The sequence below is a fragment of the Pseudorca crassidens genome, chromosome X (assembly GCF_039906515.1).
Source record: "Pseudorca crassidens isolate mPseCra1 chromosome X, mPseCra1.hap1, whole genome shotgun sequence".
Classification (NCBI taxonomy): domain Eukaryota; kingdom Metazoa; phylum Chordata; class Mammalia; order Artiodactyla; family Delphinidae; genus Pseudorca; species Pseudorca crassidens.
Window position 1 is genome coordinate 90764177 of NC_090317.1, and position 27362 is coordinate 90791538.

General features: G+C 50.6%; 1 protein-coding gene across 3 annotated transcripts; it reads left to right on the plus strand.

Moving 5' to 3' along the window:
• Nucleotides 1–358: 358 nt before the first annotated feature.
• OTUD5 (OTU deubiquitinase 5) lies at nucleotides 359–27299 on the plus strand. 3 transcript variants are annotated; one of them, XM_067722929.1, is made up of 9 exons: nucleotides 359–1736; nucleotides 11542–11632; nucleotides 19657–19721; nucleotides 19809–19965; nucleotides 20062–20210; nucleotides 23826–24029; nucleotides 25507–25708; nucleotides 25797–25910; nucleotides 26222–27299. In XM_067722929.1, the coding sequence occupies exons 1-9, from the start codon at nucleotides 1146–1148 to the stop codon at nucleotides 26344–26346; spliced, it is 1698 nt and encodes a 565-aa protein (XP_067579030.1). In that variant the 5' UTR covers nucleotides 359–1145; the 3' UTR covers nucleotides 26347–27299. The 3 variants fall into 3 exon arrangements, with proteins under 3 accessions (XP_067579030.1, XP_067579028.1, XP_067579029.1); XM_067722927.1 differs by having other exon boundaries at nucleotides 360–1736; nucleotides 11539–11632; XM_067722928.1 differs by having other exon boundaries at nucleotides 361–1736; nucleotides 11539–11632; nucleotides 26225–27299.
• Nucleotides 27300–27362: the final 63 nt, after the last annotated feature.

The following is a 27362-nucleotide window of genomic DNA, read 5'->3' on the forward strand; positions in this document are numbered from 1 at the left end:
CCGTTCAGTAGCAGGAATTTTACCAACCTTATTGCGAGACGCTGGTTGCTGACAGAGCTGGTTTACAAACTTTGCTCGATTCAGGTAAACACCATTGGGGGGACTTGTGGGGGTGGGGAAAGGCTGTGCCGCGCCTGCGCGCTAGCCACAGGGGCGGGGAGGTCAACATGAGGGCAGCGGTGCGCCGGTGCCAGAGTGGGCGTGTCTGCTTCCCAAACACCCACTGTCCCAATGGTGCATGTCTGTCCCAAGGTTGGCCCGTTCGACTTGAGTGGTGGCATGTCTTAACCAATCACTGCAGAACCCGGCCTGTTGCCAGGGTGAAGCTGTGCCCGCCTCTCTACCGGAGGCGGATTTCTGGTGGGTGGAAACGGAAGTGATGCTTCAGGGGCTAGCTAACCTCTGGGAGTGTTGATATTTTCCAGTCAGTCCGGCTGACTGGGGCCAAGTTGGAAGCCCGGAAGGGAGGCGATTTAAAAACTCGTGCACGGGGCAGGCCACGCTGTCCTGTTGCAGTGCCCCCGCCTGCGAGTCAGAGCCTCGGGGAGACAAGAGCACGACGGGACGAAGAGGAAAGGCAAGGAACAAGGGTGCCGACTTTGACTGAAATCTGAGACAGAGGGCAGGGGAGGGCGATCGTTCGCTTCTGATTGGCTCGTGGGCATCATCGAGGACCCACGCAACCGCTTCGATTGGTTGGTGCCCTCAATTGTTGTGGCGGCGGCGAAGATTTTGCCCACGTACTTCCGAGCGAGAGGCGGGGCTGCGCCCCGGCGCGCCTGCGCAACGCCCCGGGCCCCACCCGGTAGTTCAAGAACCTGCGAGGGGGCGGGGCGAAGAGGTGCTTGTTTTGGTTCTGTTTCCTTTGAAGCCGAAGGCCGGAACGAGCATAGCAATAAACTTGCTGGGCTTGGAGAGAAGGCTACGACAAGCTCGCCGCGGTGCCTTCATCTTGGACTTCACATCCGGGTTCTCCGGCCGCGTGACCCGCGCGCCGCCGACGTTCGAAAACCGGTGCCTCGATCTCTTTATCCGGGGCCCGGCGATCCCGTCGTGCTTCGCGCACTACTGTAGCCCCCCTCATCCGGGTCCTCTCCCGGCGTGCCCCGCGCCGAGTTTGGTGGGGGGTACTCGGCGGTGCCGCCATGACTATTCTCCCCAAAAAGAAACCACCGCCTCCCGACGCCGACCCCGCCAACGAGCCGCCGCCGCCCGGGCCGCTGCCCCCGGCGCCTCGCCGCGGCGGGGGTGTAGGCGTGGGCGGCGGCGGCACGGGTGTGGGTGGCAGCGATCGTGACCGTGACTCGGGAGTCGGCACCCGTCCTCGAGCCTCGCCACCGCCTCAGGGCCCGCTCCCGGGGCCACCGGGTGCCCTCCATCGCTGGGCGCTGGCCGTGCAGCCTGGCGCCGTGGCGGGACCCCGGCCACAGCAGGCCTCTCCTCCTCCTTGTGGGGGCCCCGGCGGTCCCGGCGGCGGTCCCGGTGACGCGTTGGGTGCTACAGCAACGGGCGTGGGCGCGGCGGGCGTGGTGGTGGGCGTGGGCAGTGCTGTGGGCGTGGGCGGCTGCTGCTCTGGGCCGGGTCACAGCAAGCGGCGGCGTCAAGCCCCTGGGGTTGGCGCGGTTGGCGGGGCCAGTCCTGAGCGGGAGGAGGTCGGCGCAGGTTACAACAGTGAGGATGAGTATGAAGCGGCTGCAGCGCGCATCGAGGCCATGGACCCCGCCACTGTCGAGCAGGTATGGGCGGGGGGTGACGGGTGACTGGGTGTGGTGGACGGGATGCCCAGACTGCGTAGGGACCCAAGGAAGGCTATTTGAGATCGCTCCAAGGGGCCTTTGTCTTCTCTCTGAGACTGGCACTCTTTTCTCTGGTAGTGGGGGTGTGAGAGACCCTATTTCCCCCGCCAAGGACTTGGGGTTAGAGGCCCCAGATAAGATGGAGGACTTAAAAGTGGGGTCTGTGATGTCTCCTAGGGCCGTAGTTGTCATTCTGGGCCCAGGGACCTCTTCGTGTAGGGCCAATAGGTAGGAACTCCCCAGGAGAGACAGGCAAGATGGAATGCCTCCTGAGAGGGGAGTCTCACGACTCTCCAGAGGACCTTGGTCTGTGTTCAGTGACTTGAGATTTCTTCTCCTCTGGGATAAGAGTTTAAGGCTTCTTCTCCAGGGAATACAAGTAAGGTGGAGATCTCAGAGATATGAGTGTCCCCAAGATACCAAAACCGTTTCAGGGGTCTGAGACACTCTATATAGGACAACCCCCTTCTCTTTCTCAGGGGGATACAGCACAGGACCATGCAGCAGTGGGGTCTGAGATTCCCTCTTCTAGAAGTCAAGGGCCTAACACACACACATACATACCCCCCTAAGATCCCCTTCCCTATGGGAACAAGGGTCAAAACCAACACCCTGGGACCAGAAAGTCTACTAGGGTACATGAGATTCATCCCCTTCTAAGTGACAAGGGTCTGTGCTTTCTCAAAGAGGTCTGAGACCTCTTTGGAGACAAGAGTCTGAATTTCTCTCTAGGAGCTTAAGCTATTTTTAAGGTCTAGACACCCGCCCCCCCAGCACCAGGCCTGAACCTTTCTTCAAGAAAATAGGACTCACTGTTTCGGATACTGGAACCTAGGATTGCCCCTGCTTATGGACTGGGGCTTTCAGAGACTGGGTCTGAAGCCTCTTCAGGAGACTGATACCCCTCCACAGAGGTCTTTAGGGGACTTTTCTCCTCAGGGAGTGGTCTGAGAATTCTCTTTGGGCATCTGAGACACTGTGCCAAGGACTCTTGAGCTTTCCCTCAAGGACAAGAGATGCATACCTACCCCAGTGGCCAGTGTGTCTCTAGAGGTGAGGTCCAAGCTTCCCCCTCAAGGAACTTAAGGTACTCCTCAGGAGCAGGAGGTCTCCCCTGACCAGATTTGAGCCCTGAGACCCTTCCCTTGGGGCATGGGTAGAGTCCCTGGGGAATAGGGTTCCGCATCTCCCCTCATGAGTTTGAACTTTCTCTCAGCATACGTGTACCCCAGTTTTAGAGGCCTTTTGGGGGCATAAGATTTCATGCCTTGGGGACTTGAGCCTAAGCCCCCCTTCCACTTTGAACTAAGTCCTGCGGGCTGCTCATTACTCTTGGGGACATGGGTAAGGTGGGATTCTGGGGGAAAGAGTCTGAGCCTCCTCGCAGGGGCCTGAGCTTCCCCTCTGGGACAAGAGATCCTTCACCTTAGGGAGGGGCTTGAGCTCCCCCCTTGGGTATGAGGCTCCTCCTCCCCTCCCTTCTCCCCCAACCAGGCAATCCTTTCTCACCAGGGAGAGGGACGGGAAGTCCTCCCCAATGTGGCCTGAGGCCTCCCCCATTGGACAGAAGGACCTGGATGCTTTTCACAGTCATAAGAACTCCCTACCTGAGCCTGCTCTGGCTAGGAAGTTCTCCTTACTTTCTGTGAGAAAGGTGTCAGGTACTGGGGACATGAGGACTGAGGCCTACCCTCAAGAGCTAGGAGATGTGTTGAGTCTCTCCCTGACCCAGCTATGCTTCTAATTTCCTGGATCAGGGAAATATTCTGAGCTTCCTGAATTTCTTTCAATAAGCTTTTTTCTTCCCAGAGACAGGGAAGGGGTTTGGGACATCCCCACTGCAGGAAATTCTCCACCCACATTCCTCTCCCTCTTGGTTCAGGTAAATCTTTGTGTACTTCACGGGGGCCAGGGCCAGGGCCTGGTTTTGAGCTCCTGTTCTTGTTCCCTTTCCATGCATTACTACTTCTCCAGGCAGGATAAATCATCTGCCAGGGTGAGGACCAGGAGTTATTTCTTCTCACTGGTTGCAGTAAAGTGTGCCTTTCCTTCTCCACAGAAACGAGGAGTCCCAGGAACAGAGAGAAAGTCATGTGCTGCCATGGTGACTAGAAAGACACCTCCTTACATCCCCTTTGCATCTCCTGGGCTAGGAGTCCCTCCCTTGTAATTGTTCCCATAAGAACATGGAAGTAAAGCTCTGTGGTTGCATGATACCTTCCCTTCCCAATGACGGAGGAGAGGCTTCATGTCCTCCCACTTCTTGGGACAAAGGGAGGAAGAAGATGCTTCTTTTTGCTTCACCTGGTTGAACTTGGGGATGAAAAGAGGGGAGATTCTTCCTGCAGCCCTAGGCTTAGTCCTGAACCGTCACTGGGGGCATTTATAACCCGGAGGCCAATTAGATCCTTGGGAAAGAGGGGAGTTGTTGAGAGGGAGCCCAGATGGTGAATCTGGTCCTTGTGACTACTCAGACTTATTGTCTGTCCTGGTGCTGTTACTGTATCTACTGCCTTTAGGAGCCCTTTTGACACCCTGGGGGTCCCAGTGCTAGGAAGGTGGTGTTGTCAGGGGTTTCCTTTCCCAGGTATGGCTGCCTTGCCGAGAGTCTCCCCTCTGAAAAGAATGGCTTGAGAGCGTCCTGAGCTTGAGGACGCCACAGAGCATTTTGTGAAGGGGGCCCGTGTGCTGAAGTGGTGGGAGAGGGTGGACCTGACACTGAAGCCAGGATGCCTGGGTTCCCACCCTGGCTCTGATGGGGCTTTTCTGGATGAAGCAGAATAGTTCTGCCTGTGCTCTCTGGGCCACAGTTTTCTCTTTGGTCAGGTAAGGAGCTGGTGAGGTATTGTTTAGCTTTGGGATTTTAGGGAGCTCACACCAAAGCCCTTTGGGCCTGGAGGTGACAGGGAACAGTAGGTGTCTTTCGAGGCAGAACTGGGTTCCTCTCCTCTCTCCCCTGCCTCTGTGTTCCCTCTCAACCATCCAAGCTTGGTGGTCAGGACAAGTCGCCTGGTCAGTGTGAGGCTCAGGGTTGGCAGACAGTGATTTTTGTGGCCAGCTATGCTGTGGTGAATAAGCTCGGGGGTTGCCTGTTGGGAGACCTCTTGGATGGTTTGGAGGTAGGGTTATGTGTAGAAAAAGTTTAGGCTTTGGAGCTGGCAGGCCTGAGTTCAAATCCCAGGATCTCCTGCTTAGCTGCCAAAAGTCCACCCATGCCCAAGGTTATTGAGTGTCTGAATACCTGACCTGGCCCACCTTGGACCTTGGCTGATTCTTCTCTTGAAGTTTCCCCAGGATCATCTGGGTTCTTCCTAGGAGCCTTTGCAACAACTGATCTTTGTTGGCAAAAACCCTTCATTTGGCTTCTAGGAACCTGCTGATTCCTCTGGTGAGGAGGCAGAGTGGTATAGCAGGAAGTGGTCTCTGCCTGGGTCGTCTGGGTTTGAGTCCTGTATCTTTTGGTAGTTCCTTTTTCTGGGCCTCAGTTTCTCCATCCATAAAATGGGTAGTGGTGGGGAGGGAAGTTGTACTCATTGCTTTGAAGCTAGTTGTAATCTCTTTAATTCTCTGCTCTCTACTCCTCCCATCCATTGTGAAAGTTTTGAGTGGGACCCCTTGGCTTTGGGAGTATGCTATGAAGTTTCAAGCAGTTACCAGCTTCCCTCTCACCAGCCAGTGCTGTAGGCCTTTGTGTGTGTGTTTTTTGTTTTCTCTTGTTGTTGTTTTTATTTTTTGGCTTCACCACTCAGGATATGGGATCTTAGTTCCCTGACCAGGGATTGAACCTGCACCCCTTGCAGTGTAAGCATGGAGTCTTAACCGCTGGACCGCCAGGGAAGTCCCTATGTGTGTGTTTGTGTTTTTTTGTTTGTTTGTTTTTTTAATTTATTTTTGGCTGTGTTGGGTCTTTGTTGCTGCGTGTGGGCTTTCTCTAGTTGCAGTGAGTGGGGGTACTCTTCGTTGCAGTGCACGGGCTTCTCATTGCAGTGGCTTCTCTTGTTGCGGAGCACAGGCTCTAGGCACGCAGGCTTCAGTAGTTGTGGCACACGGGCTCAGTAGTTGTGGCCGCACAGGCTTAGTTGCTCCGTGGCATGTGGGATCTTCCCGGACCAGGGCTCAAACCCATGTCCCCTGCATTCGCAGGTGGATTCTTAACCACTGCGCCACCAGGGAAACCCCCTGTGTGTGTGTTTTTAACAGCTTTCTTGAGATATAATTCACACATCATGCATTTCACCAGTTCAAAGTGTACAATTCAGTGACTTTTAGTGTAGTCACAGAGTTGTACATCCATCACCACAGTCAATCAACTTTAGAACATTTTTTTCACCTCAGAAGGAAACCCTGCATCATCATCATCTCCCATCCCCTTATCCCCTCTCGGCCTCTGACAACCACTAATCTACTTTTTGTTTTGATTGATTTGTCTTTTCTGGATATTTCATATAAATGGGATCATACAACATGCAGTCCTTTGTGACTTCGTTCTTTCACTTAGCATAATGTTTTCAAGGTTCATCCATGTTGTAGCATGCATCAGGACTTTGTTTCTTTTTGTTGCAGAATAATAGAATCTTCATTTTTTAATCCCCCTCACCCCCCTACCCCAGTGGCCTGGCAGTAGGTTTGGGGCCTTTTGCTCTTTTCCGATTCCTCTGCCCTGGAGAGCTTGTGTTAGTCCTTAGCGGTGTGTCTGTCTGTTTCTCATTGGATGGGTTGCCTATGTTTAGCCCGTGGAGCAGAGCCAGTGTTCCTGGGTATTTTGGGGGAGAGAGGGGTGGTCTTGGCACCAGGCTTGCTGGGACAGAGCTGTGTAGCCCAGAATACTAAAAACCTCTTGGCCGTGGGTTCTGGGAAGACATCTGTCCATGAGCTGCCACTGCTACTGCCATCTCCCCCTGCCTCCTCCCCGTTTCAGTGGCAACTCATTCATCAATAGACAGAGTCAGCAGCTTCCCAGGCTGGGAGGGGGGATTCCAGGCCCCTGCAGCCTTAATTCTAACCCTTTCCCTGGGGGGATGCAAACAGGGTGGATCTTGTGGGATGTGAGCATTGCCACGTTGCCTCACAGCTCACACAAGGGAGTGCTACAAGGAGGTTGTATTTGTTTCCTGTGGTTGCTGTGACAAATTACCACAAACTGGGTGGTTTAAAACAACAGAAATTTATTCTCTCACAGTTCCGGAGGCCAGAAGTCCGAAATCAGTTTCACTGGGCCCAAATCAAGGTGTTGGCAGGGCCACACTCACTCCACAGGCTCTATGGGAGAATCCAGTCCTCTTCCAGCTTCTGATGGCTACTCCCATTCCTTGGTTTTTGACCGCATCACTCTGACCTCTGCCTGCTTCTCCTCTGTGTATGGGTGGTCTCCTCCTCTGTCTGTATCAGGTCTTCCTCTGCTGTTCTAAGGACACTCGTGATTGCATTTAGGTCCTACCCTGATACTCCAGGATAATCTCCCCATCGCAAGATTCTTAACCACATTTGCAAAGATCCTCTTCCTGTAGCATTTACAGGTTCCAGGGATTAGGGCCTGATGTCTTTGGGTGGTCATTATTCAGCCTTCTACAGGGGTGTTCTTGTTTCCCTTCCAGGGCGAGGAAGGGAACTCATTAAGTGCTCTCATACTGGGCAAAGTCCTATAATATTTGAGTCTTCCCAGTATCCCTATTATTGGGAGGCTTGTTATCCCATTTCACAGATTGGAAAACTGTGGCTCAGAGCAGTTCATCACATGGCTAATAATTAGTGGAGTTGGATTGAAACCTCAGTCAGTTGGGTCCCACAGCCTGCTTCAACTTCTCTTGTGCCTTTGGACCAGTAGGTTGCAGTCTTGTACCTTGGATCTCCTGGTGTCAGAGAGCTTTGCCCAACCCCTTTGTGGAGGCTCAGAGATGTGGAGGGAGTCAGCCACAGGTTCAGCAGTGGGCTTGGAAGATTCAGGGTCTGGACTTTTTGTATTTTTATTTTATTTTATTTATTTTTAATTTAATTTTTGGACTGCGCTGCACGGCATGTGGGATCTTAGTTCCCCAACCAGGGATCGAACCCTGCAGTGGAAGCACAAAATCTTAATCACTGGACCGCCAGGGAAGTCCCAGGGTCTGGATTTGACTTTCTTAGGCCTGGACATTGATGTAGCTTATGCCTGGGCCAGCTCCCACCTTTCACTTCCGCCAGACCTTCCTTCCTGGGCCATTTTCCTAAACGACTCTCAAGTTGGCACTTTCCTTGGAGGCTCCTATCCAGCTGGGGAAAGGAAAAGACTGTGCTCTGAGCTCTTGGGACTCTAAGCTCTTTTTGGAGCCCAGGACCATGACCTCCCTGTTTTCTCCCCGCAGAGGGAGAGAGAGAAGGGGTTTCAGCCAGAGCCTGCTTTAAAGGCTGCTGGTGCCAAAGGCAGTGGGTGGCTAGTGGTCTGGCCTCCAGTTCCAGGCCCAGATGCTAGTCTGGCTGCCCCAGTACCAAAGCCTTGCTTGTGCAAGGGGAATGCTCAGGCCTTCTTCATTTTTAAGGACAAATCAGGATTTTCCCAAATGGGCTGCCAGGTACATCTCCATGCTGTGACTCATGAGGCTTCTCTTGTTGCCTTTACGCTAGGCTTTGCTGGTGCCCGAACCCCAGTTCCTTTCTGCCTTTGTAAAATGAAGATAATGCTTCCTGCCACCTGAGCTGTGGTAAGGACAGTTAAATGAGGTCACCTTTTGCATCTGGCACCTGGCATGGGCAGGCATTCGGCTAATATGAATTCATCTTTTTTCTTGGCCCTGCCCTGCTTACTTGCCTAGTCCTATCCAGGACTTTAGCTCTGCTGAACTCATTGCTGGGCCTCTGGCATCCCTGGAGTGACAGAAGTGATCTCTTATCCAATTAACAAGCATTTCTGGAGGTCTTGGTGTTTTACTCCTTTACCCAGGTGGCACCTCCTCTCAAGTGCCAGCCTTAATGACTGGCCAGATCCCTTCCTCTGTTTCACAGCACACCTGTGTTCACCTCTTTCAAAGCCCTTGCTCACACTTCAGTGTGGACATTGCCTGTTTCCCCACCCCTCTAGCAGTTCATGAATTTATCGAGGTTGAGACCAAATTTGATTCATTTCTCTGTCCTCATTGCCAGCCCAGGGTCTGACTTAGTAGCTGGTTGGTAAACCTTTGTTGGATGAGTAAGTAGGAGCCACTCTCGTCCTCTTTGATCCCCTGTCCCCTCTCGATCTCTTTTCCCCCCATCCTTGAGGGCAGGAGGTTGCTGTGTGCCCTGCTTTTTTAGAACTACTTCTTCTGTCCAGTCTGGGGTTGTAGTCATAGTTGCAGCTTCCCTGCTGAAGACCCCTGGCTAGGGCAGGCGCCATGGTGCTGGGAGATGGCTGACCCTGCAGGTCAGGGATAGGGGAACTGGCTGGAGTAGGCCAGTCCAATGTGACAGCCTCAGGGCAGGAGGGACACCTGGACTGCTGGAATGTTGTACCCAAACAAGAGTTTGTGCTGTGGAAGCCCATTAAGAGCTTCCAGGTGCCTTTGTCATCTCTGGAAAGCCAGCCACACCTTCCTGGCGTGCGGGCCCTGATGGTGGGGCTACTGGCTATTCCCTTGTCACCCTCTCTTCATCCCCTCCTGTCTAGCCACTCACCTGGGACTTTCTGAGGGCCTCTCAGTTGTATGTCATCTCTGTCTGTGCTGGTCTTGCCCCTTCTTCTGTTACTGATGACCACCTCACCAGTGCATGGTATGTTGTTTAGAAAGCCTTTTCAGGTCCTGAAGCCCCTCTGAACCTCTTGACAGCTGTCGGACAGATCACATATCCCCCGTTTGATAGGCTGAGGCTTGGAGAGTTCAGGTAGCTTACCTGAACTCATGCAACAAGTGAGTGACAGAGCTGGGGTTGGAACCCAGAGCTTTTTAGCCTCTAAACCCGGTGTTTCCTACTTTGCCAGGAATTTCTTTCACCTGAGCTGGCTAAAAATGGCCTGCAGAGAGGTGACCTCCTCTGTCTCATTGGCATTAGCCCAGATCCTGTAAATCCCTAGGCTGGGTCGTGTCCCCAAGGAGCAGCAGCCTTGGGATTTCTGGTCCCTAGACCTGATGCGGGCTCAGGCTGGCTTCTTCTGGTGGCCAGCAGATGGCGCGAGGAGGCTGGGAAAGATTTGCTGCTTCTGGTTCGTTTTGTTTTGAGATGGAAAACGTGTTTTAAGTGACACGGACATTATTTTTTAATAGATTTATTTTTTAGAGCAGTTTTAGGTTCACAGCAAAATTGAGCAGGAGGTACAGGGAGTTCCCATATACCCCCTGCCCCCCCACATTCAGAGCCACCCCCATAATCAGTGTCCCCCACCAAAGTGATACATTTGTTACAATCATTGGACCTACATGGACACATCATAATCACCCAAAGCCCATAGTTTACATTAGGGTTTGCTCTTAGTGTTGTACATTCTATGGGTTTGGATAAATGTATAATGATGTAACCACTCTTACAGTATGTAACAGTATGTAACAGTATGTTTCACTGCCCTAAACAGTATGTAACAGTATGTTTCACTGCCCTAAACATCCTATATGTTCCGCCTATTCATCTCTCCTTTATTTATTTATTTATTTATTTATTTATTTATTCATTCATTCATTCATTTATTTTTAGCCACGCCAGGCGGCATGCCGGATCTTAGTTCCCTGGCCAGGGATTGAACCCGTGCCCCCTGCAGTGGAAGCGTGGAATCTCAACCGCTGGATCACCAGGAAGTCCCTCTCCATTATTTTTTTTAAAAACATCTGAAAATACACACTTGTACAGATTCACTTAACCCCACACCTTTAGAGCCAGCTGTACTTTGGAATTCAGAAAAATTTCAGAATTTAGGAAAGTCACCTGGTATGTGTACTGTGTATTATGTAACACCTCCCGTCATAGTCAAACACCTGAATGTTTCTGCATAGAAATGTTTGAATATTCGCCTCTAGGTGGAATAAATGGGTTCTTGTCAACTCAGGTCGGATTGTGATGCTAAATGAGTTAGATAAAGACTTGATTTTAAAAGCTTTTAGAAGTTTGGAATTTTGGGTAAGGTATTGTATACCTCTTTTTATAAAGGAGGTGGTGAAGTAAAATCATCTGTAATACCAACATTTAGGGATAATATTTTGTTGTGTAAAGTCTTCCCAACTTTGTGTGCATGTGTGTTTGTATACATATGCATATATATATGTTAAATGTGTTCTATCACAAGTGACATCATACTTTGCATATGTTTTGCCTTATACAGTATATCTTGGAATTCCCTAGCTGTATGTGGAGCTCAGGAACTAGACTCTTGCCAGTCACTCCCTCCTAAACATCTCCCCTACCCTAAGTGACTAGAGGGGGTCCCCAGGTGAAACTTCTCGAGGTAGAGCCAGGTTTTCCCCCCCCAGGCACTTGCTGGGTCTGGGCCTCTGGCTGCCTAGGGGAAGGCCCAACACTGGATTCTCAGCATGGTCAGCAGTGGTCAGAATACAGATGGGGCTTCTGCCCTTAGGGCAGCTGAGACCCCTCTGGGAGCAAGTCTGCTCACACAGTGACTGATTCCCTAAAAGAAAGGGTCTCCTCCTGCTTCACATGCACATAGAGTTGTCAAGCAGGGCAGAGAACTGGACCCTGCCCATTGTCCTCTCAGCCAATCATCTGGGCCCCTTGCGAGCTCAGGGGCAGGGCCCTGGGGCGAGGGTACAGGCCTTTCCTGTTGCTGACCCCCACCTCTTCCCTCCAGCAGGAGCACTGGTTTGAAAAGGCCCTGCGAGACAAGAAGGGCTTCATCATCAAGCAGATGAAGGAGGACGGCGCCTGTCTCTTCCGGGCTGTAGGTGAGTCTCTGCCTCAGCCTTCAAGGGCCTAGGGCTGCCCCTGAGCTGTGTCCCAGTTGTCAGTAGTAACCCGTGTGACAGGGTTGGGGGCAGAGTTAGCTGATCTTTTAGGGACTCCAGGCCCCAGCCTCAAGTTAGTGTCTGGCCTCTAGCCCTCAGTCATGAGGCAGTATGGTGGTATGAGAGTAATAACAGCAATAATAGTGATAAAGAAAGTAACATTACTTAGGGACAGATTTCTCTGTCAGACACTACAGGAAACCCTTTTAATTCTCCTCCAAGCTAGGTAAGTGTAGGACTATTGCTTCCAGTTGTTAGATGAGAAAAACATCTCAGAAATAGGGAATGACTTACCTAGGGTCAGAAATACATAGAACAGTCGGGAGTCGGAGTCTGGGTTAGGTTAGTCTGAGGCCTCTTAACTGCAGCACAAAGCTGTCGCCCTGGAATCATAGAACTTTTTTTAAACTTACACGAAAGAAGAATAGTGAACCCTCATGTACCCATCATTCATCTTCAAAATAATCGTTAACATATTGCCAGGCTTGTTTCATCACTACCCCACCCACTCTTTTTTACTCTTCTGAAATGAGTATTTTTAAAGCAAAACCCCATCATGGATCATCTCATTTGTAAATATTTCTGTATGTTTCTCTGACAGATAAGGGCCCTCTCTTTCTCTTTTAACATAACAAAAATGCCATTATCATACCTAACAAAATTAATAATTCCTTAATACCATCTACTATCCAGTCTGAGCTAGATCTTTGAAACTTCTCTGGCTCTGAATCTCTGACTCAACAAGCAATTGTGAGGTCCTGTGCTGGTGTCCAAAGGAAGCTGGGAGTGTGATCTGATCCTCCCTTTGGAGCTCTGATATCTCCCAAGGAAAAGTGCCCTCCAATAGGAGCTTTGAGCTGGGAGTCAGAAGCCCTTTCTTCTAGTTCTTCCCCTGACTCATAACTTCCATTTTCCCATCTGTGAATGGTGTTGATTCTGAGGGGCTCATTGAATCCCTTCTGGGTCTGCTATTCTCTTAGTCTGTGCAGACCCATCATGTCTGTTGGTGGGCTGGACTGACTCAGGCTCCACTTCTGGCTCTACCACTGATTCTTGGTGTGCCCCTGGGCAAGCCCCTCTTTTTTCCCTGAGCCTGTTTTCTGTATCTCAGGTACCTGTGTACCATGAGGCTAAAAGATGTCGTGTTATAATGGTTAAATGAGATTACTTTAGTAAATCCCTTTAGTGCCTGACTTGGTAGACTCTCATGGAACAATAACATTGATAAAGCTTGAGTGCTATTATTAGTGGTGCCTCAGAGCCACAAATGTTTGAGTGGGTGAAAGAAAGTTAGGTGGGGTGACTGGTTGCCTCCCTATTCTACCAAGCAGAAGAGGTTCAGGCAATGGAATCTGCTGGGCTGGGAAAACTCCAACCTTCCTATCCCTGTGGCTCAAGTCCATGTTCTCCCTGGGATGTTTCCTAGAGAAAGAGCTAGGTTTGGGGGCATCTTGGACCAAAGGAAGGCAAAGAAAGAAGACGTGGGGGCCCATGAGGTGTTAGGCCTGTGCCGAGACCTTAGGTTGAATGTGGGCTAAGCAAGGCTGCTGGTGGAGTGAGGGTCAGAGAATGCAGCTGGGCATCTGGATCTTGGGTGGTCTTTGAGGCAGACCTTGGGCCTGGTGAGGACCTGGCTTGGCAGTAACCCATGTCAAGAACAAAATTTAAGTGTGTGTCCATCTAGCTGTTCTCCCCAAACACCTTCTGACCCTTCCCCCTCATTGGGGCCTTCCAGTAAGGGGCCTAAGTTTACAGGAAGAGCTGACCATGACAGGTTGAAGGCCTTTCCCTATCAGCACTATGGCTACACATTTCCTCTGACTGGGCTGCCCTTGGGTTTTCTTCGTAAAACCTCAGAAGCCCCACGGTCTCTCCCTGAGAAGTACATGATCCCCGGGTCTCTAGGCCTCACCTTGAGGTTTCCCTGGGGCAGAGTGCACAGGACATGTGCCTGGGAAGGGGACTTTATCCTCAAGCTTTCTGCTGCCCCTTTGCTTCCAGCCTAGCTTGGGACAGGGACAGGTGGTAGTTACCCTAGGCTCTGGTGAGAAGGGCTACAGGCTGCCACATATTGAATAGTAGAAGGACCACGTAACTGAGGGCTGGAATTGGAGGGGGGACCAACACAGAGACCACTCTGTCGTTCCTTGACCCCGAGTGATTGCTAGGCATTCCTCAGGGTGCTTCAGGTTCACCTGCAAAATTGCGATCATTATCCAATGAGACAGGTGAGAAGATTGAGGCTCAGGAAAGGGAAGTGACATGCTCAGGGTCATTAGTGGCAGAACTGCATGGGAACCAAGAGGTGTCCAAAGGACACATTCTTTCTATGACCCTAGGGAAGCCCTAGCTTCTTAGCTTAGCTGTCAACTGGCTGGGTGACCTTGGCTTTATTCCTTGACCTCTCTGGGTCTTACTTCTTCCAGCTAGGAACCTGTGGTCCTCTACTCTTAGGAATCCTGAGGCAGGTGGGTTTCTACCCTCTGTTTTACCTCTGAGGTCTGGGTGTCCCCAGTGTGAACCAATATCCACTGCTTGTGCCCAGTTCTCTTTTCCACAACCACCTGTTGGGAACTCATGAGCATTGGCACAGGCTTGGGTGGAGTGGAATTGGGAGCCTGGGTCCCAGAGGTATCCTGTGGTCCACCCTGCCCCTGCTATGCTCAGATAACCTCCTCCTGGAAACGTGAGTCTGCATCTCTCTTCCCTCCCTCTCTCTATATGGCTTTGACTCAGCAAAAACCTCTGGCCCTGGCCCTGGCCCTGGTCTTGGCCTTGGCCTCAGCCTCTGTGGGCAGAGTGGCAGCCACATGTGCGTGTGTCTGCGTGGGCCTTGGGGATACAGCTGGGACTGTGCACGTTACAGTGATGGGCCCAGAAACATTAGCGAGGCCCACTGCTCTGGACCTTTTAGTCTTGGAACATGGACTATCAGCATTGGAGGAATGGATCTTAGATCAATTTTGACTCTTCTATAAAAGGGAAATAGGCCTTAAGAGAAAGTCAGGGCCTTATTATCTAGGTCACACAGCCAGTATCAGAACATTGGTGTTTGAGGTTGAACCAGGCCAGAAGGAGAAGAATCCCATGGGCCACCATGTACACCAGCTTCTGTTGACCTCTCTCTGCCCTGCCTCCTTCAGTGTTCCCATCTTTGCAGTGGGCATTTTATTTATCTATCTATCTATCTATCTATCTATTTATGGCTGCATCGGGTCTTAGTTGCAGCGCACGGGATCTTTCGTTGTGGTGCACAGGCTCTCTATTTGTGGCATGCAGGCTGCCCTGTGGCATGTGGGATCTTAGTTCCCCTACCAGGGATCAAACCCACGTCCCTTGCATTGGAAGGCAGATTCTTAACCACTGGACCACCAGGGAAGTCCTGCAATGGGCATTCTTGAGTAGAGGAGCAGGCATCTCAGAGACCAGGCTATTGAGAGGGCTGAGTTCTGCTGTCTCCCCTGCTGAGGGTGTGCCAGTTGGGGTAGCTGGGGCCACAGGCCAGGTATGCACCACAGCTGCTTGACAGGCAGGTGAGGCCTTATTTTTGGTTCATCTCCTCAGTGGGGCCAGGGTTCCCACTGGGCCAGGAGAGAAGCAGGGAATAGAGCAGGTCCTGTCTCCCCCTACTGCTTTGTACACACATTCGTGTGGTTTGTTTTTAGATTTCCCTGCACACACCAAGCTTCCTTTTCTGTCCTCAGTGGAACTCGCTGTGGCTCTTCCAGCAGGCAGGTAGGCAGGCAGGCAGGCAGCAGCCTGGTAGGGAGGTAATCCCCAGGTGCCTCTAAAACAAATTGTAGGGCCTTGTACTTAAACTCTTTATTTATTTTTTTAAAAAATTTATTACTATTATTTTTGGCTGCACCATGCAGTATGTGGGATCTTAGTTCCCCGACCAGGGATTGAACCCATGCCCCCTGCAGTGGCAGCGTGGAGTCTTAATCACTGGACCTCTAATGAAGTTCCCCTTAAACTCTTTAGAGAGTCCAGGCTCTCCTGTCTTGCTCTTCCACATAATTCCTCAAAAAACAGTGACTACATTTTGGGGGACCTTCCCCCAGGCAGCAGGGGAGGGAGGTTGAGACAAGTCTGTTAGAGCTATTGGCTATTCCTCGCTTCCATCAGGCCCCGTGGCAAAGGCTAGGAAGGAGGTATGGAGGGGTCCTCAGTTTGTACAGCCTCATATCTTGTCCAGCCTTCAGTCTTTCCTGGTTGGTGGCAAGGGCATCTACTTGTTGGATGCAATAGTTCTCTGCAGTTGTGAGGGTTGTTGTGTGGGTATTTGGCCTCAGGGAACATCTTTGGCAGGATCTGCTGGTTGTGTGCATGCACATATGCATTTCTATGCTGGTGTCTCTGTATGCTCAGAGAAAGGACAGAAGTAGGGTGTGGGGAGGGAAAGTTCATGCTGACCTCTGTGGCCCTAGTGAGGGGTACAGCCCCTGATATCTGTAATCTCTGCCCACTTTCAGGCCTTTCCTGCGTTCCAGCTGATTCCTGCTTGTGCTGGTGGGGAAACTGAGGCAGTCAGGATCAGGCCTGGCCTAGAGAGTCAGGTGGCTAAGGTGATAGCTGGATTGGGAGTGGTGGTAATGTCACCTGGGGCGTCAGTGCTTGAAGTTACCAGTTACACCTTGAAAGCCTGGCCTCTCCTTCAACCTCCCAAATGTGTGACCTTGGGCCAACTATGCCACATTTCTGTACCTCAGTATCTGTCCTGTGGAAAGTAGGGTTTTTTTGGGTAAGAATGGAATGAGTTAGAATGTGAAAAGGCCTTGGTGGAACCAACTGTAGTATTGTACTGAGGATTTCTGAGCCCTACTTGGGTTGGGGACAGAGGTGAGGTAGTGGGGACCCCCTTTCAGCTGGACTCCGGGAGGGGAGAGCAGGTGCAGATTGCCAAGTGCAGTGTCAGCAAGAGGAGGAGTTTCGGTTTCTATCAAAACAAGTGCTGTGAATTCCCCTACCTCTGCAGGACCATTGGGCCCTTTCCCTCCACCTTAGACTCCACAGGGAAATCCAGCTCAGCCCCTGGTTCCATGTGCCACCTTCTCGGGAGGAGGAGGGCTTTCTGGAGGACAGAGGTAGGGCTGGCAAAATCAGACAAGCATCTCCTGAGTGAGGATTTCTGTGTTCTTAGCCCTGCACTGGGTGTTTTTCCTGCCTTATGTCATTCAAAAGATCCTTCTACTCTCCCTCATTGGCAAGGTACTGTTGCTCTGTTTCCTTGGTTCAGAGATGCACATTTTCTTACATGTTGATGATCCCCAAACTAGGGTACATCTTATAACCAGTGAGGTGGGTTCCCCCTCCCAAAAGCTGTGATTAAATACATGTACCGTAGAGAAGGTGGTATTTTACATTTTATAGATAAGTAGAGAAGGTCATACTTTGCCCACATGTAAGGAACCCATTTTGTGAGGCCTGTTTGGTTGCTGAAGATTTGAACTATAGGCACAGAATGTAGGCTTGTGGACCTTTGGATTCAGCAAAGGTAGAGAACCAGTTCTGCCTTCATGAGGAGGGACAACCTAGACTTTGAGTTTGGGGCTTTCCTCTGGCTGATGAAGTGCAACAGAAATGAGGAAGGGCTTAATAAGTGGTTCCGGTGACATTCTAGCTGACTTGTGGGTGGCTGGCTATCTGAAGGAGTCATCGTCCTCCTTATGACAAACAGGAGCCCTGGCTCTTGAACACCTAGTATGCTTTAGGTGTTCGGCAGACCATCCCCGTAGTCTTAACAACGCCCCATGAGAGGAAGAGGAGTTATCTCCCCCACTTTATGGATAAGGACATTGCAGCCCAGAGTGGTTAAAGGCCTTTTCCAGTGCCACATAGCTTGGTTAAAGGCCTTTTCCAGTGCCACATAGCTAGGAGGCAGAAGAGCCTTTCTGTCAGGCAAAGGAGTCAGTGACAGGGCAATGGGGGGACCCTCATGGGAAGGTTCTCCCCCAACTCCCTTCCCTGTCTACAGTCTCCCCTCTTTCCCCCAACTTCTTGCATCTGGCATCTAGGTCGGGTAGATCTACCTCCCAGGCCTGGAAATGCCTGTTGACCCTTCCCTAGGAACGTCTCAGCCACCTCCCTGAGCCTGATAGACCAACCCCTATTTTTTAACCCCTTCACTCCTGTCTCAGTTCCTGTTTACTGCAGCTGCTGACAGCACTGCCTCTTTGGCACCCCAAGTTTATTCTACAGAAATAGCTCCTCGGGCAGCTCCGGCAGCCACAGCGGGTTCTGTGGTCCTGGCTTCTAAGAAAGGCAGCGACAGGGGGCCCCCAGCCTGTGCACAGGGCATGTGACTTGCTGGAAGTGCTGCTGGGGGGTGGGGCAGGGGAGAGTGTGGCCGCAGAACCCACATCCTTGTTTACATCGGTGAAGGGACTACCCCTTCGCGCCTTCACAGCCCCCACTCCCCATCCCTCTCAGGTCTCTGCACCTCCAGGAGGACGTGAGACAGGCATGGGCCCCGTTTTCTATCTCAGAGCGGCCTTTTTTTCCTTATCTCACATAACCCTCCAGGGAAGGAAGGGGAGGGCAGCGAAGGCGTTCTTCTAGCGATTCTTCACAGAGGTAGACTGGCTGTCATGGAAGAACTCTGCAGTGTTCCCTGCAGGACCTGCCCCTGCCTCTGCCCCAGTGCCCCAGGGAGATCCCGTCAGAGCAACGGTCTGGGGAGACAAAGGGAAATTCCCTCTTCGTCTTAGCCAGTGGACATAAGGCGTGCCTCATCTTCAAGCCCACTTTAATTTCTCAGGGAGAAGGCTCCCTGGCTCCCGCAGCCTTCCCATCCACTCAGCAAACTGTTCCCAATTTCTTGCACTGCATCAGGCTCTGAGCTGGGGGTGGACTTGGATGTGAACTGCCCTCTGCCCTCAGTGGGAACCCAGTGTGATCAGGCAGATGAAGTCTGTACACACCTTTGATAAATCTGGTGATAAGAGGTGCTCTGGAGGGTGGGGAACTGTTTTAAGAATACATTGATATTTGATAAGTAGGCAGACAAGGAGGATGGAAATAATGTCTTGAAAAGGGAACAGCATGTTTGAACATCCTTAAGTGAGGCAGAGGGAGCCTAGTTCTTATTGTGACCAAAACCCTATAATGCCTGGACCATTTGGGCCACAGGCTGCCTTTCCTGAATTAAGCTTAAGTTAGGTGCATATGTGTCTTATCTCTCTTATAGAATACATGCTTCTTGCAGATAGGGGCAGGATTTTACTCACCTCTATCACCTTCACAGTACTGCACGTTCAGGCCCCACTACAGGAAAGGGGGCTCTGAGTGACTGCTCTGTCCCAAACCCAGTGCTAGTCACTTCACACCTATTATCTCATTAATCCCACGAGAGCCCTGCCAGGAAGTCATCCAGCTCCATCCCATGTTACACGTGAGGCATATGAAGGTCAGAACACTTGGGTCATTTGCCTCTGGTCATTTTGCTCACTAGTACCTAGCAGAATTGGGCTTAGAGCCCAGTTGTTTTTCTTTTCCTTTCCTTTCCTTTTTTTTTTAACCTTATAAAGGCCATACTGACTCCTGAGAGTCAGGAAACTGAATTATAGAATTGAATCTGTCACAGACTTGACTTCTGTGTGACCTTGGTCAAGCCACAAACTCCCCGAGCCTCAGTTTCCTCATGTGAAAAGTGAAGGGGGTGTATGTGGAATTGAAGGTGCTTAAGGCCACTTAGGGATTTAAAATGTTTGTTGACAAAGTCATCTGCTCAAGAGGCCTGTGGTTGTGTCCCTCTTACCTGTACTCTTGTTCTTAAAGACTGTCCCTGCCTGCCTCTATTTTCATGACCCTATTCCAGCCCACAAGGCCAAGAACTCTCCATGCCTTAGGGTAGGAAAGGGCATTTCCCTGGCCCCCAGCCCTCCACCCCCAAGGATGTTCTGTGACTCAGAACTCTTCTTTGGTGGCAGCTCTGACCCCAGCCTCTCCTTCTGTCCCCACAGCTGACCAGGTGTATGGAGACCAGGACATGCATGAGGTTGTGCGAAAGCACTGCATGGACTATCTGGTGAGACTTTGCAGAGACCTTGGGGCGGGGGCAGAGTGGGAGGATCTCTTCTCTACATAGAGCTTGCTCCTCTGATCTATTCTGCAGATGAAGAATGCCGACTACTTCTCTAACTATGTCACAGAGGACTTTACCACCTACATCAACCGGAAGCGGAAAAACAACTGCCATGGCAACCACATTGAGATGCAGGCCATGGCAGAGATGTACAACCGGCCCGTGGAGGTGTACCAGTACAGCACAGGTACTTCTGTGGTGTTGGTGAGCGACTGATCACGCCTGGTCCGAGCCTGCCCCACCCAGCCCATTGTGGATGCTCCCTCCTTCTCTTTCTCTGCAGAACCCATCAACACATTCCATGGGATCCATCAAAATGAGGATGAACCCATCCGTGTCAGCTACCATCGGAATATCCACTACAATTCAGTGGTGAATCCTAACAAGGCCACCATTGGCGTGGGGCTGGGCCTGCCATCATTCAAACCGGGGGTAAGCAGGTCCCCATGCCCAGAATGGATGCTGGATATAGAGACCAGAAATCTCTGTTGGAGTTTCAGTTTTGCCCCTAGCCCACAAAAATATCCTGTCCCCTCTCTGAGTCGCCCGTAAGGTCTCACCTCTGTGAAGTTAGGAAGTTACCCAAGGTGATCTCTCAGGGCTCATTCTGTGGTCTTGGTTTGCCTGTCTGAGCTGGTTCACCCATCTTTTGTGCCTGTTAAGGGTTGGCATTTGGGGATATGGAGTCACACTTGGGAACTGTGAGCCAGGCCTTGGTCTGGGTGTCTTGGCACCCACATGGATCCTCCTCCGAACCTCAGCAGGTACAGACAACTGTGGTCACAGAGACTTGGAGTGTAGGCCTGGCCCCACAACTTACTGGCTTGGGACCTAAGGCAGATTGTACAAGTAATTTGACTTGGTAGCTTGGCCGATACAGAAAGTGCCTAACACTGGGCCTGGTGCCTAATAGGTGCTCAGAAGGTGGCAGTACATTTTCTCAGCACACAGTGACAGATTCTGATTCTCTGTCTCATAAACAGTTGTCTGCTGGGGATTTTGGTATCTTCTATTCAGGTTTCACTTCCTACAAACAGAAAGTGCTCCTGCCTCATTTTAGGAAACACACCCTAACACCAACACACCCTCTAGCATAAAGGTTTTTTGGTTTTGTTTTTTAAATTTTTAATCTCAGAACAGTTTTAGATTTATGTAATTATTGTGATTATAGAATTCCCATATACCCTATGATTAACGTATTAGCATAGTGTATTTGTCATACTTAATGAACCAATATTGATATATTAACTAAAGACCATATTTCTGTGACAGTTTTTCTGAATTTCCTTGTTTTTGATCTGTTTACAGACTCTATAGTTTTGCCTTTTCTAGAATGTCATATAATTGGAATCATAACAGTATGTAGTTTTTCCAATGGCTTCTTTCAAGTAACACTGTACACTTAAGATTCATCCGTGACTTTCTGTGGTTTGATCATATGTATCTTTTCTTTTTCCTTTTGTTAAAAATGTGAGTGCCCTAAGTTTTTTTTTTAGTAGACTTGTTTAGAATAGTTTTAGATTTACAGAAAAATTGAGAAGATAGTAAAGAGTTCCCATATACCCTGCTCCCCCTTGCACACATTTTTGCTATTATTCACATGTCAGATGACTGTGATACATTTGTTACAATATATGAACCAATATTGACACATCATTATTAACTAAAGTCATAATATCTCCTTAGGCTCCCCTGTCTGTGATGGCTTCTCACACTTTCATGTTTTTGGTGACATTGACAGTTTTGAGGAGTACTGGTCAGCTATATTGTAGGATGTTTCTCTTTCGGAATTTGTCTGATGTTTTTCTCATGATTAGACTGGGGCTGTGGGTTTCAGGGAGGAGGATCACAGTGGTAAAGTGCCATTCTCATCACATCATATCAACAGTGTATACTGTGAACGTGATTTATAACTGTTGATGTCGACCTTGATCATCTGGCAGAAGTAGCGTTTATCAAGTTTTCTCCACTGTAAAATTAGTCTTCCCCCCCACCACCCCCTTTTCCATGCTGTACTGTTTGGAAGGAAGTCATTTACAGCCCACACTTAAGAAGTGGGGTTAGGGAATTCCCTGGCAGTCCAGTGGTTAGGACTCGTGCTTTAACTGCCGAGAGCCCGGCTTCAATCCCTGGTTGGGGAACTAAGATCCCACAAGCCGCACAACACAGCCAAAAAAAAAAAAGAGGATACACTCCATCTTCTTGAGAGCAGAGTATCTACATAAATTATTTGGAATTCTTCTGCAAGGGAGATTTGTCTCTTATCCTCCATTATTAATTTATTCAATCATTTGTATCATTGTGGACTGATGGGTATATCTTTAATACTTTTACACTTTGGGTTATAATCCAATAGTATTTTTATTTGATGCTCAAATTTTTCCAATTTTGGCTATTGGGAGCTCCTTTTGTTGGTTCCTGCGTCTCTGACATACCCCCATCATTGTGGTGGTGTGTTTTGGGAGCGCGGGGTGTTTCTTGGTTTGTTCGTTTTTCTTTTATTTATTTATTTATTTTAATTAATTAATTAATTTATTTATTTTTGGCTGTGTTGGGTCTTCGTTGCTGCACGCGGGCTTTCTCTAGTTGCGGCGAGCGGGGGCTCCTCTTCGTTACAGTGCACGGGCTTCTCACTGCAGTGGCTTCTCTTGTTGCGGAGCACGGGCTCTAGGCACACAGGCTTCAGTAGTTGTGGCACGCAAGCTCAGTAGTTGTGGTTCGCAGGCTCAGCAGCTGTGGCGCACGGGCTTAGTTGCCCCACGGCATGTGGGATCTTCCCAGAGCAGGGCTTGAACCCGTGTCTCCTGCATTGGCAGGCGATTCTTAACCACTGCGCCACCAGGGAAGTCCCTGTTTTATTTTGTTTTGAATACTTACTTTCTGGCACTGCAAGGTGCTCCAGGCTCACCTTGTATATTTCCTGCCCCATTCCTAGAACCAGCCATTTCTCCAAGGAGTCCTAGTTCCTTTTATTGGAGAATGTTATTAGAAACCAGCATCTGAGTGCTGAGTTTGCTCCTTGCTATTGGGGTATCCTTGTTTCTAGGCCCTTTCAGCTGACAAAACAAGGAAGTATATGTGTATATACTAACCTGTGTGTATACACGTATCTAGAAATATTTCTATATGTAACCATCCATATCTACATGAAGGTATAGTTCTTACTGATATCTTTAACTGATGGGTACCTTGTTGTTATTTTTAATTTGCAGTTCCTAATGACAAATGGTGTTGAGCATCTTTTCATGGGCTTATTTGCCATCTGTATATCTTCTTTGAAGTTGTATGTTTAGATTTTTTCCCCATTTTTTAATTGGCTTATTCTAACAGAGTTTTACATTCTTTTTGGACTGTTATCCATGGGTAAAAAATTACATTTTACATCATTACTTAGTGCATGCACACATTGGTGTGTGGTGTGTATATGTGCATTAAAATAAGTTTCACTGAGCAATACTTCACATTTATTCCCTGGGATATGCACTGATACTTTTCATTATTCCGTTTTTAAAAATCTGTTATGTCTCACAGCCTGACAGAGAACACTCTCACACAGTGTTCCACAACTCATAGCACCTCACACCATGCTGACACTGTTCTCTTGTCCAGTTAAATGCCCCAATAGTCCCTCTACCCTGTGCACACAGAGCTCACTTCTCGGGTGATCTTTTCTCCTTGTCCCATCTGGGCATAGGTGAGGAAGGCCTCAACAACTGAGTCGTCACTGGGTGAGGCTTCTTTAAATTCTAGCCCTGGCTGGAGAACACCTGACTGCCCCAGACTTAGTACTTCAGTTGAGGTGTCTTGGGGTTGGGAGCAGAGCTTCTGAGTATAGGAGTTTGGAATGACACGTCCCACAACCCAAACCTGCCTTCCCCCAGCCCCTGATGAATAGGCAGCCTGCCCAGGGGGTTGCTTAGTAAGAGTACCTGCCTTTGTGCCTCCTCTCTTGCGGGCCTGTGGGCCCACCTCCCTGAGCCAGTTCTGGCTCTTGGCCAGAGTTCAGAGTGTCAGCCCACATCACTGTTCCTCCCCCACTCCTTGCAGTTTGCAGAGCAGTCCCTGATGAAGAATGCCATAAAAACATCGGAGGAGTCGTGGATTGAACAGCAGATGCTGGAAGACAAGAAGCGGGCCACAGACTGGGAGGCCACAAATGAGGCCATTGAGGAGCAGGTGGCTCGGGAGTCCTACCTGCAGTGGCTGAGGGATCAGGAGAAACAGGCTCGCCAAGTCCGTGGCCCCAGCCAGGTGGGTCCTGGGGTCTGTCACTAGCCTGGCTAAGAACCTGTTAATTCCCACGTTCTGCCCACAGACAGGCAGAAAAAAACTAAGCAGTTTTGGCATCTGGGAGAGAAGGAAGCTCCCAGCCCCGTCTGTACCTTATCTTGGCCTTAGTCTTGGCATTGTGCCTTAGAACTCTCAACGCTTGTGCAGAACTAGCTCTTTTAAGGAGTGAGGGAGGGCAGCCACTGATGGTGACATGCAGGGTTCATGGATAGTTTCAGAGGGACAGGCTCTTGCTGAATGTTCTTGTGTGGCAGGCTGTGTGCTGAGGATGTAAAATCAGGTCTGGCCCACTCCACCCTCAGTGATTCTGTCTGTTAAGGGAAACACATGCATCAGTGGGACCCTTGACCCTGGCTGGGAGACCAGTGAAGGTGAGGGCTCTGGTCAGTCTCCACACAGAAAGGTTGAATTTTTAGGGCAGGGAGTGGGGCATGACAGCCAGGCATTTGAGGAATCACAAGGAGTTTAGAGTGATTAATAGACATTGGCAAGAGCTGAGTAATTCGTTGAACAAATATTTATTGCAGGCACTGTTCTCAGTGTATAGGGGTACATTGGTGAGCCGGGCAGTCCCAGATCCCTGTACTTGTGGTACTTACATTTATGCAGAGTGGAACAAAATAAACATAATGAATAAATTAATTGAGAGGTGGTATGCATGAAAGATGTAGAGCAGGATAAAGGGGATGAGTAGGACTGAGTGGGGCTGGGAGTTCACAGTATTAAATAGCATGGTCAGGGTTGGCCTCAGAGCAGGTGAGATTTGAGCAAAAGCTTGCAGAGGTGAGGGGATTAAGTGCCTATGCCAGGGAAGGCAGAGGGCCAGCTAGAGCAAAGGCCCTGAAGTAAGTGCACACCAGGTGTGATTCAGAAGCAGCCTGGAGGCCATTGTGGCAGAAGAGAATGTAGTAGTAGATGGAGTCGGAAGGCGGTGGGGCCAGATTGGAAGGGGCTTGTGGGCTGTGGTGAGAACTTTGGCTTTTTTTCTGAATGAGGCAGAAGCCATGAGAGGGTTGTGAGCAGAGAAAGAGTGGGATCTGACTTAGGATTTAACAGGATCCTCCTGACTGCTGAGTGTAGAATGGAGTCTAGGGGGCAAGGGTGAAAGCAGGGGACCAAAAAGGAGAAGGCTACCATAGCAGTTCTGGTGACTGACGACAGTGCTGGCAAGGGAGGGGGTGAGAAGGGGATAGATTCTGGATCTATTTTGAAGGTGGAGGTAACAGGTTTCCTGTCAGATTGGCTGTAAGGGTGTGAGAGGGGCTTTAAAAGAGCTTACCTTCATCCTGTGGTCCATTGTGTGAACAGGAATGGTGGTGGCCTATGTAGAAGCTATATCATAGCCAGGATCCTGGGAGGCAGCGAGCCCTTTGGGAATGGGGCAGAGGAGGGTTGCGACTGGTGTTGGTCTTTACCTCCTCATCCTTGCTCACTGCAGCCCCGGAAAGCCAGCGCCACGTGCAGCTCTGCCACAGCAGCAGCCTCCAGTGGTCTGGAGGAGTGGACCAGCCGGTCCCCAAGGCAGCGGAGTTCAGCCTCGTCACCCGAGCACCCTGAGCTGCATGCCGAGCTGGGCATCAAGCCTCCTTCCCCAGGCACTGTCTTAGCTCTTGCCAAACCTCCTTCACCCTGTGCACCAGGTCAGTGACTTGCTGATAGGGAGCATGCAGGGGTCAGGAGGTCCTGCCTAGGTCCTGAGCCCTGCCTCTGACTGTCCATCTGCCCCAGGTACGAGCAGCCAGTTTTCGACAGGGGCCGACCGGGCTACTTCTCCCCTCGTGTCCCTCTACCCTACTCTGGAGTGCCGGGCCCTCATTCAGCAGATGTCCCCCTCTGCCTTTGGTAAGCCTCCTCTGTCTATGGTCCAGGGGCCAGCTGGGAGTTGGGGAGAGATGGCAGAACCAGCTTGTCCTGCAAAGGGGGCTTCTTGGGCCTCTGGCCATCTCCCCAGGAAAAGAGAATTTTTCAGGTCCAAGAGTCTGTCCCAGAGGCGGATCTGAGTGGGGTTTTGTAGGCCCAGAGGAGTCTTCTCCTTAGAGAAAAGAGTGATGGGGGCCTGAATGGGATCTCTCCAGAGCCAGGGATCAGCAAAGGGCAAGGAGAAGGCAGGCTTTAAAGTGCTCTGTCATCCTTTCTCCCTTCCTCTTGCCCAGCAGGCCTGAACGACTGGGATGATGATGAGATCCTAGCGTCGGTGCTGGCAGTGTCCCAACAGGAATACCTAGACAGTATGAAGAAAAACAAAGTGCACAGAGACCCACCCCCAGACAAGAGTTGATGGAGACCCAGAGACTGGAGACCATCTCCCAACCCCCACACTCCTGCCCTCTGGTGCCACCCCACCTTCTTTGGCTTTCTTCCCTCTTGCCTTCTTCCTTCTTCCCTCTCTCCCCTCCTTTCACTCCTCCCCACTTCCCTCCGGCTAGCCCACCCTGCGCGCCCTCTCATCGCTGCCACCACCATCATCACCTGTCTCTTCGGCAGCTGATGTGCCCTGTTGCCCCCTGCACAGCACCATCCCTGCATTCCACAGGGGACTCGGGCAAGGGTGCTGAAGGTAGGCGAGAGGCACACAGAGACAAACCAACTGGCAGCCAGGCAGCCCCTGAGGAGAGACATTCAGACAGAGGAAAGTCTCCTTGTCCCCGATTCCTTCCAAGATCAGAAACTTGTCACCCCACCACAAATGATGCCGGGGAGGTGGGAGGAAGAAGTGGGAAAATCCCCTTCCCAGTACCCCAAGAATGTCTGAGCCTTCAATGTTGAACTTTTTCTTTATTAAAACGTTACTTTTATCTTATAAAATCAACCAATCAAAAAGTGATGTAGACAACAGCACTGGCTCTATGAAAGTGGCATCTCTCTGGTTTGGGGGCAGGCAGGCCACGGGGCACGAAGATGTGATTGATGTCCCTGGCCTCCAGCTCTGTGGAGGCGGGCAGGGTCTAGTGTGAGCCAGGGTGGGGTGGGAGGGCAAGGGGGGGCAGGTGTCAAGTGGGCTTTGGACAATGAGACTCTGACCTTGCTGCATTCCTTATGCTTCCACCACCACCACCAGTCATTTTGGAATCTCGGGGTGGGGGGCACCTTTGAGGATCATGGCCACCGCCCAGGATTTGAGTGTGGGGGGTGGGAGCAGCCTTGGCAGATGGGGCACCCATGCCCTGCAGGTGTCAGCAAGATCCGCCATCTGTAATGTCCTTGGCACAATAAAACCAAATGTCAGTTTCCCCTGAGCGCCTCTGTTCTGTGTGGGACGGGGGGTGGGTGAGCCTCTGATCAGAGGCGGTGATG

What these genes read in the sequence shown, in the direction of transcription:
- OTUD5 (XM_067722927.1), top strand. Translation starts at nt 1,146, where the DNA reads ATGACTATTCTCCCCAAAAAGAAACCACCGCCTCCCGACGCCGACCCC. An exon ending in ACCCCGCCACTGTCGAGCAG is followed by an intron (nt 1,737 to 11,538) that starts GTATGGGCGGGG and finishes TCTTCCCTCCAG; the next exon opens with CAGGAGCACTGGTTTGAAAA. An exon ending in TCCTTCACCCTGTGCACCAG is followed by an intron (nt 25,709 to 25,796) that starts GTCAGTGACTTG and finishes CATCTGCCCCAG; the next exon opens with GTACGAGCAGCCAGTTTTCG.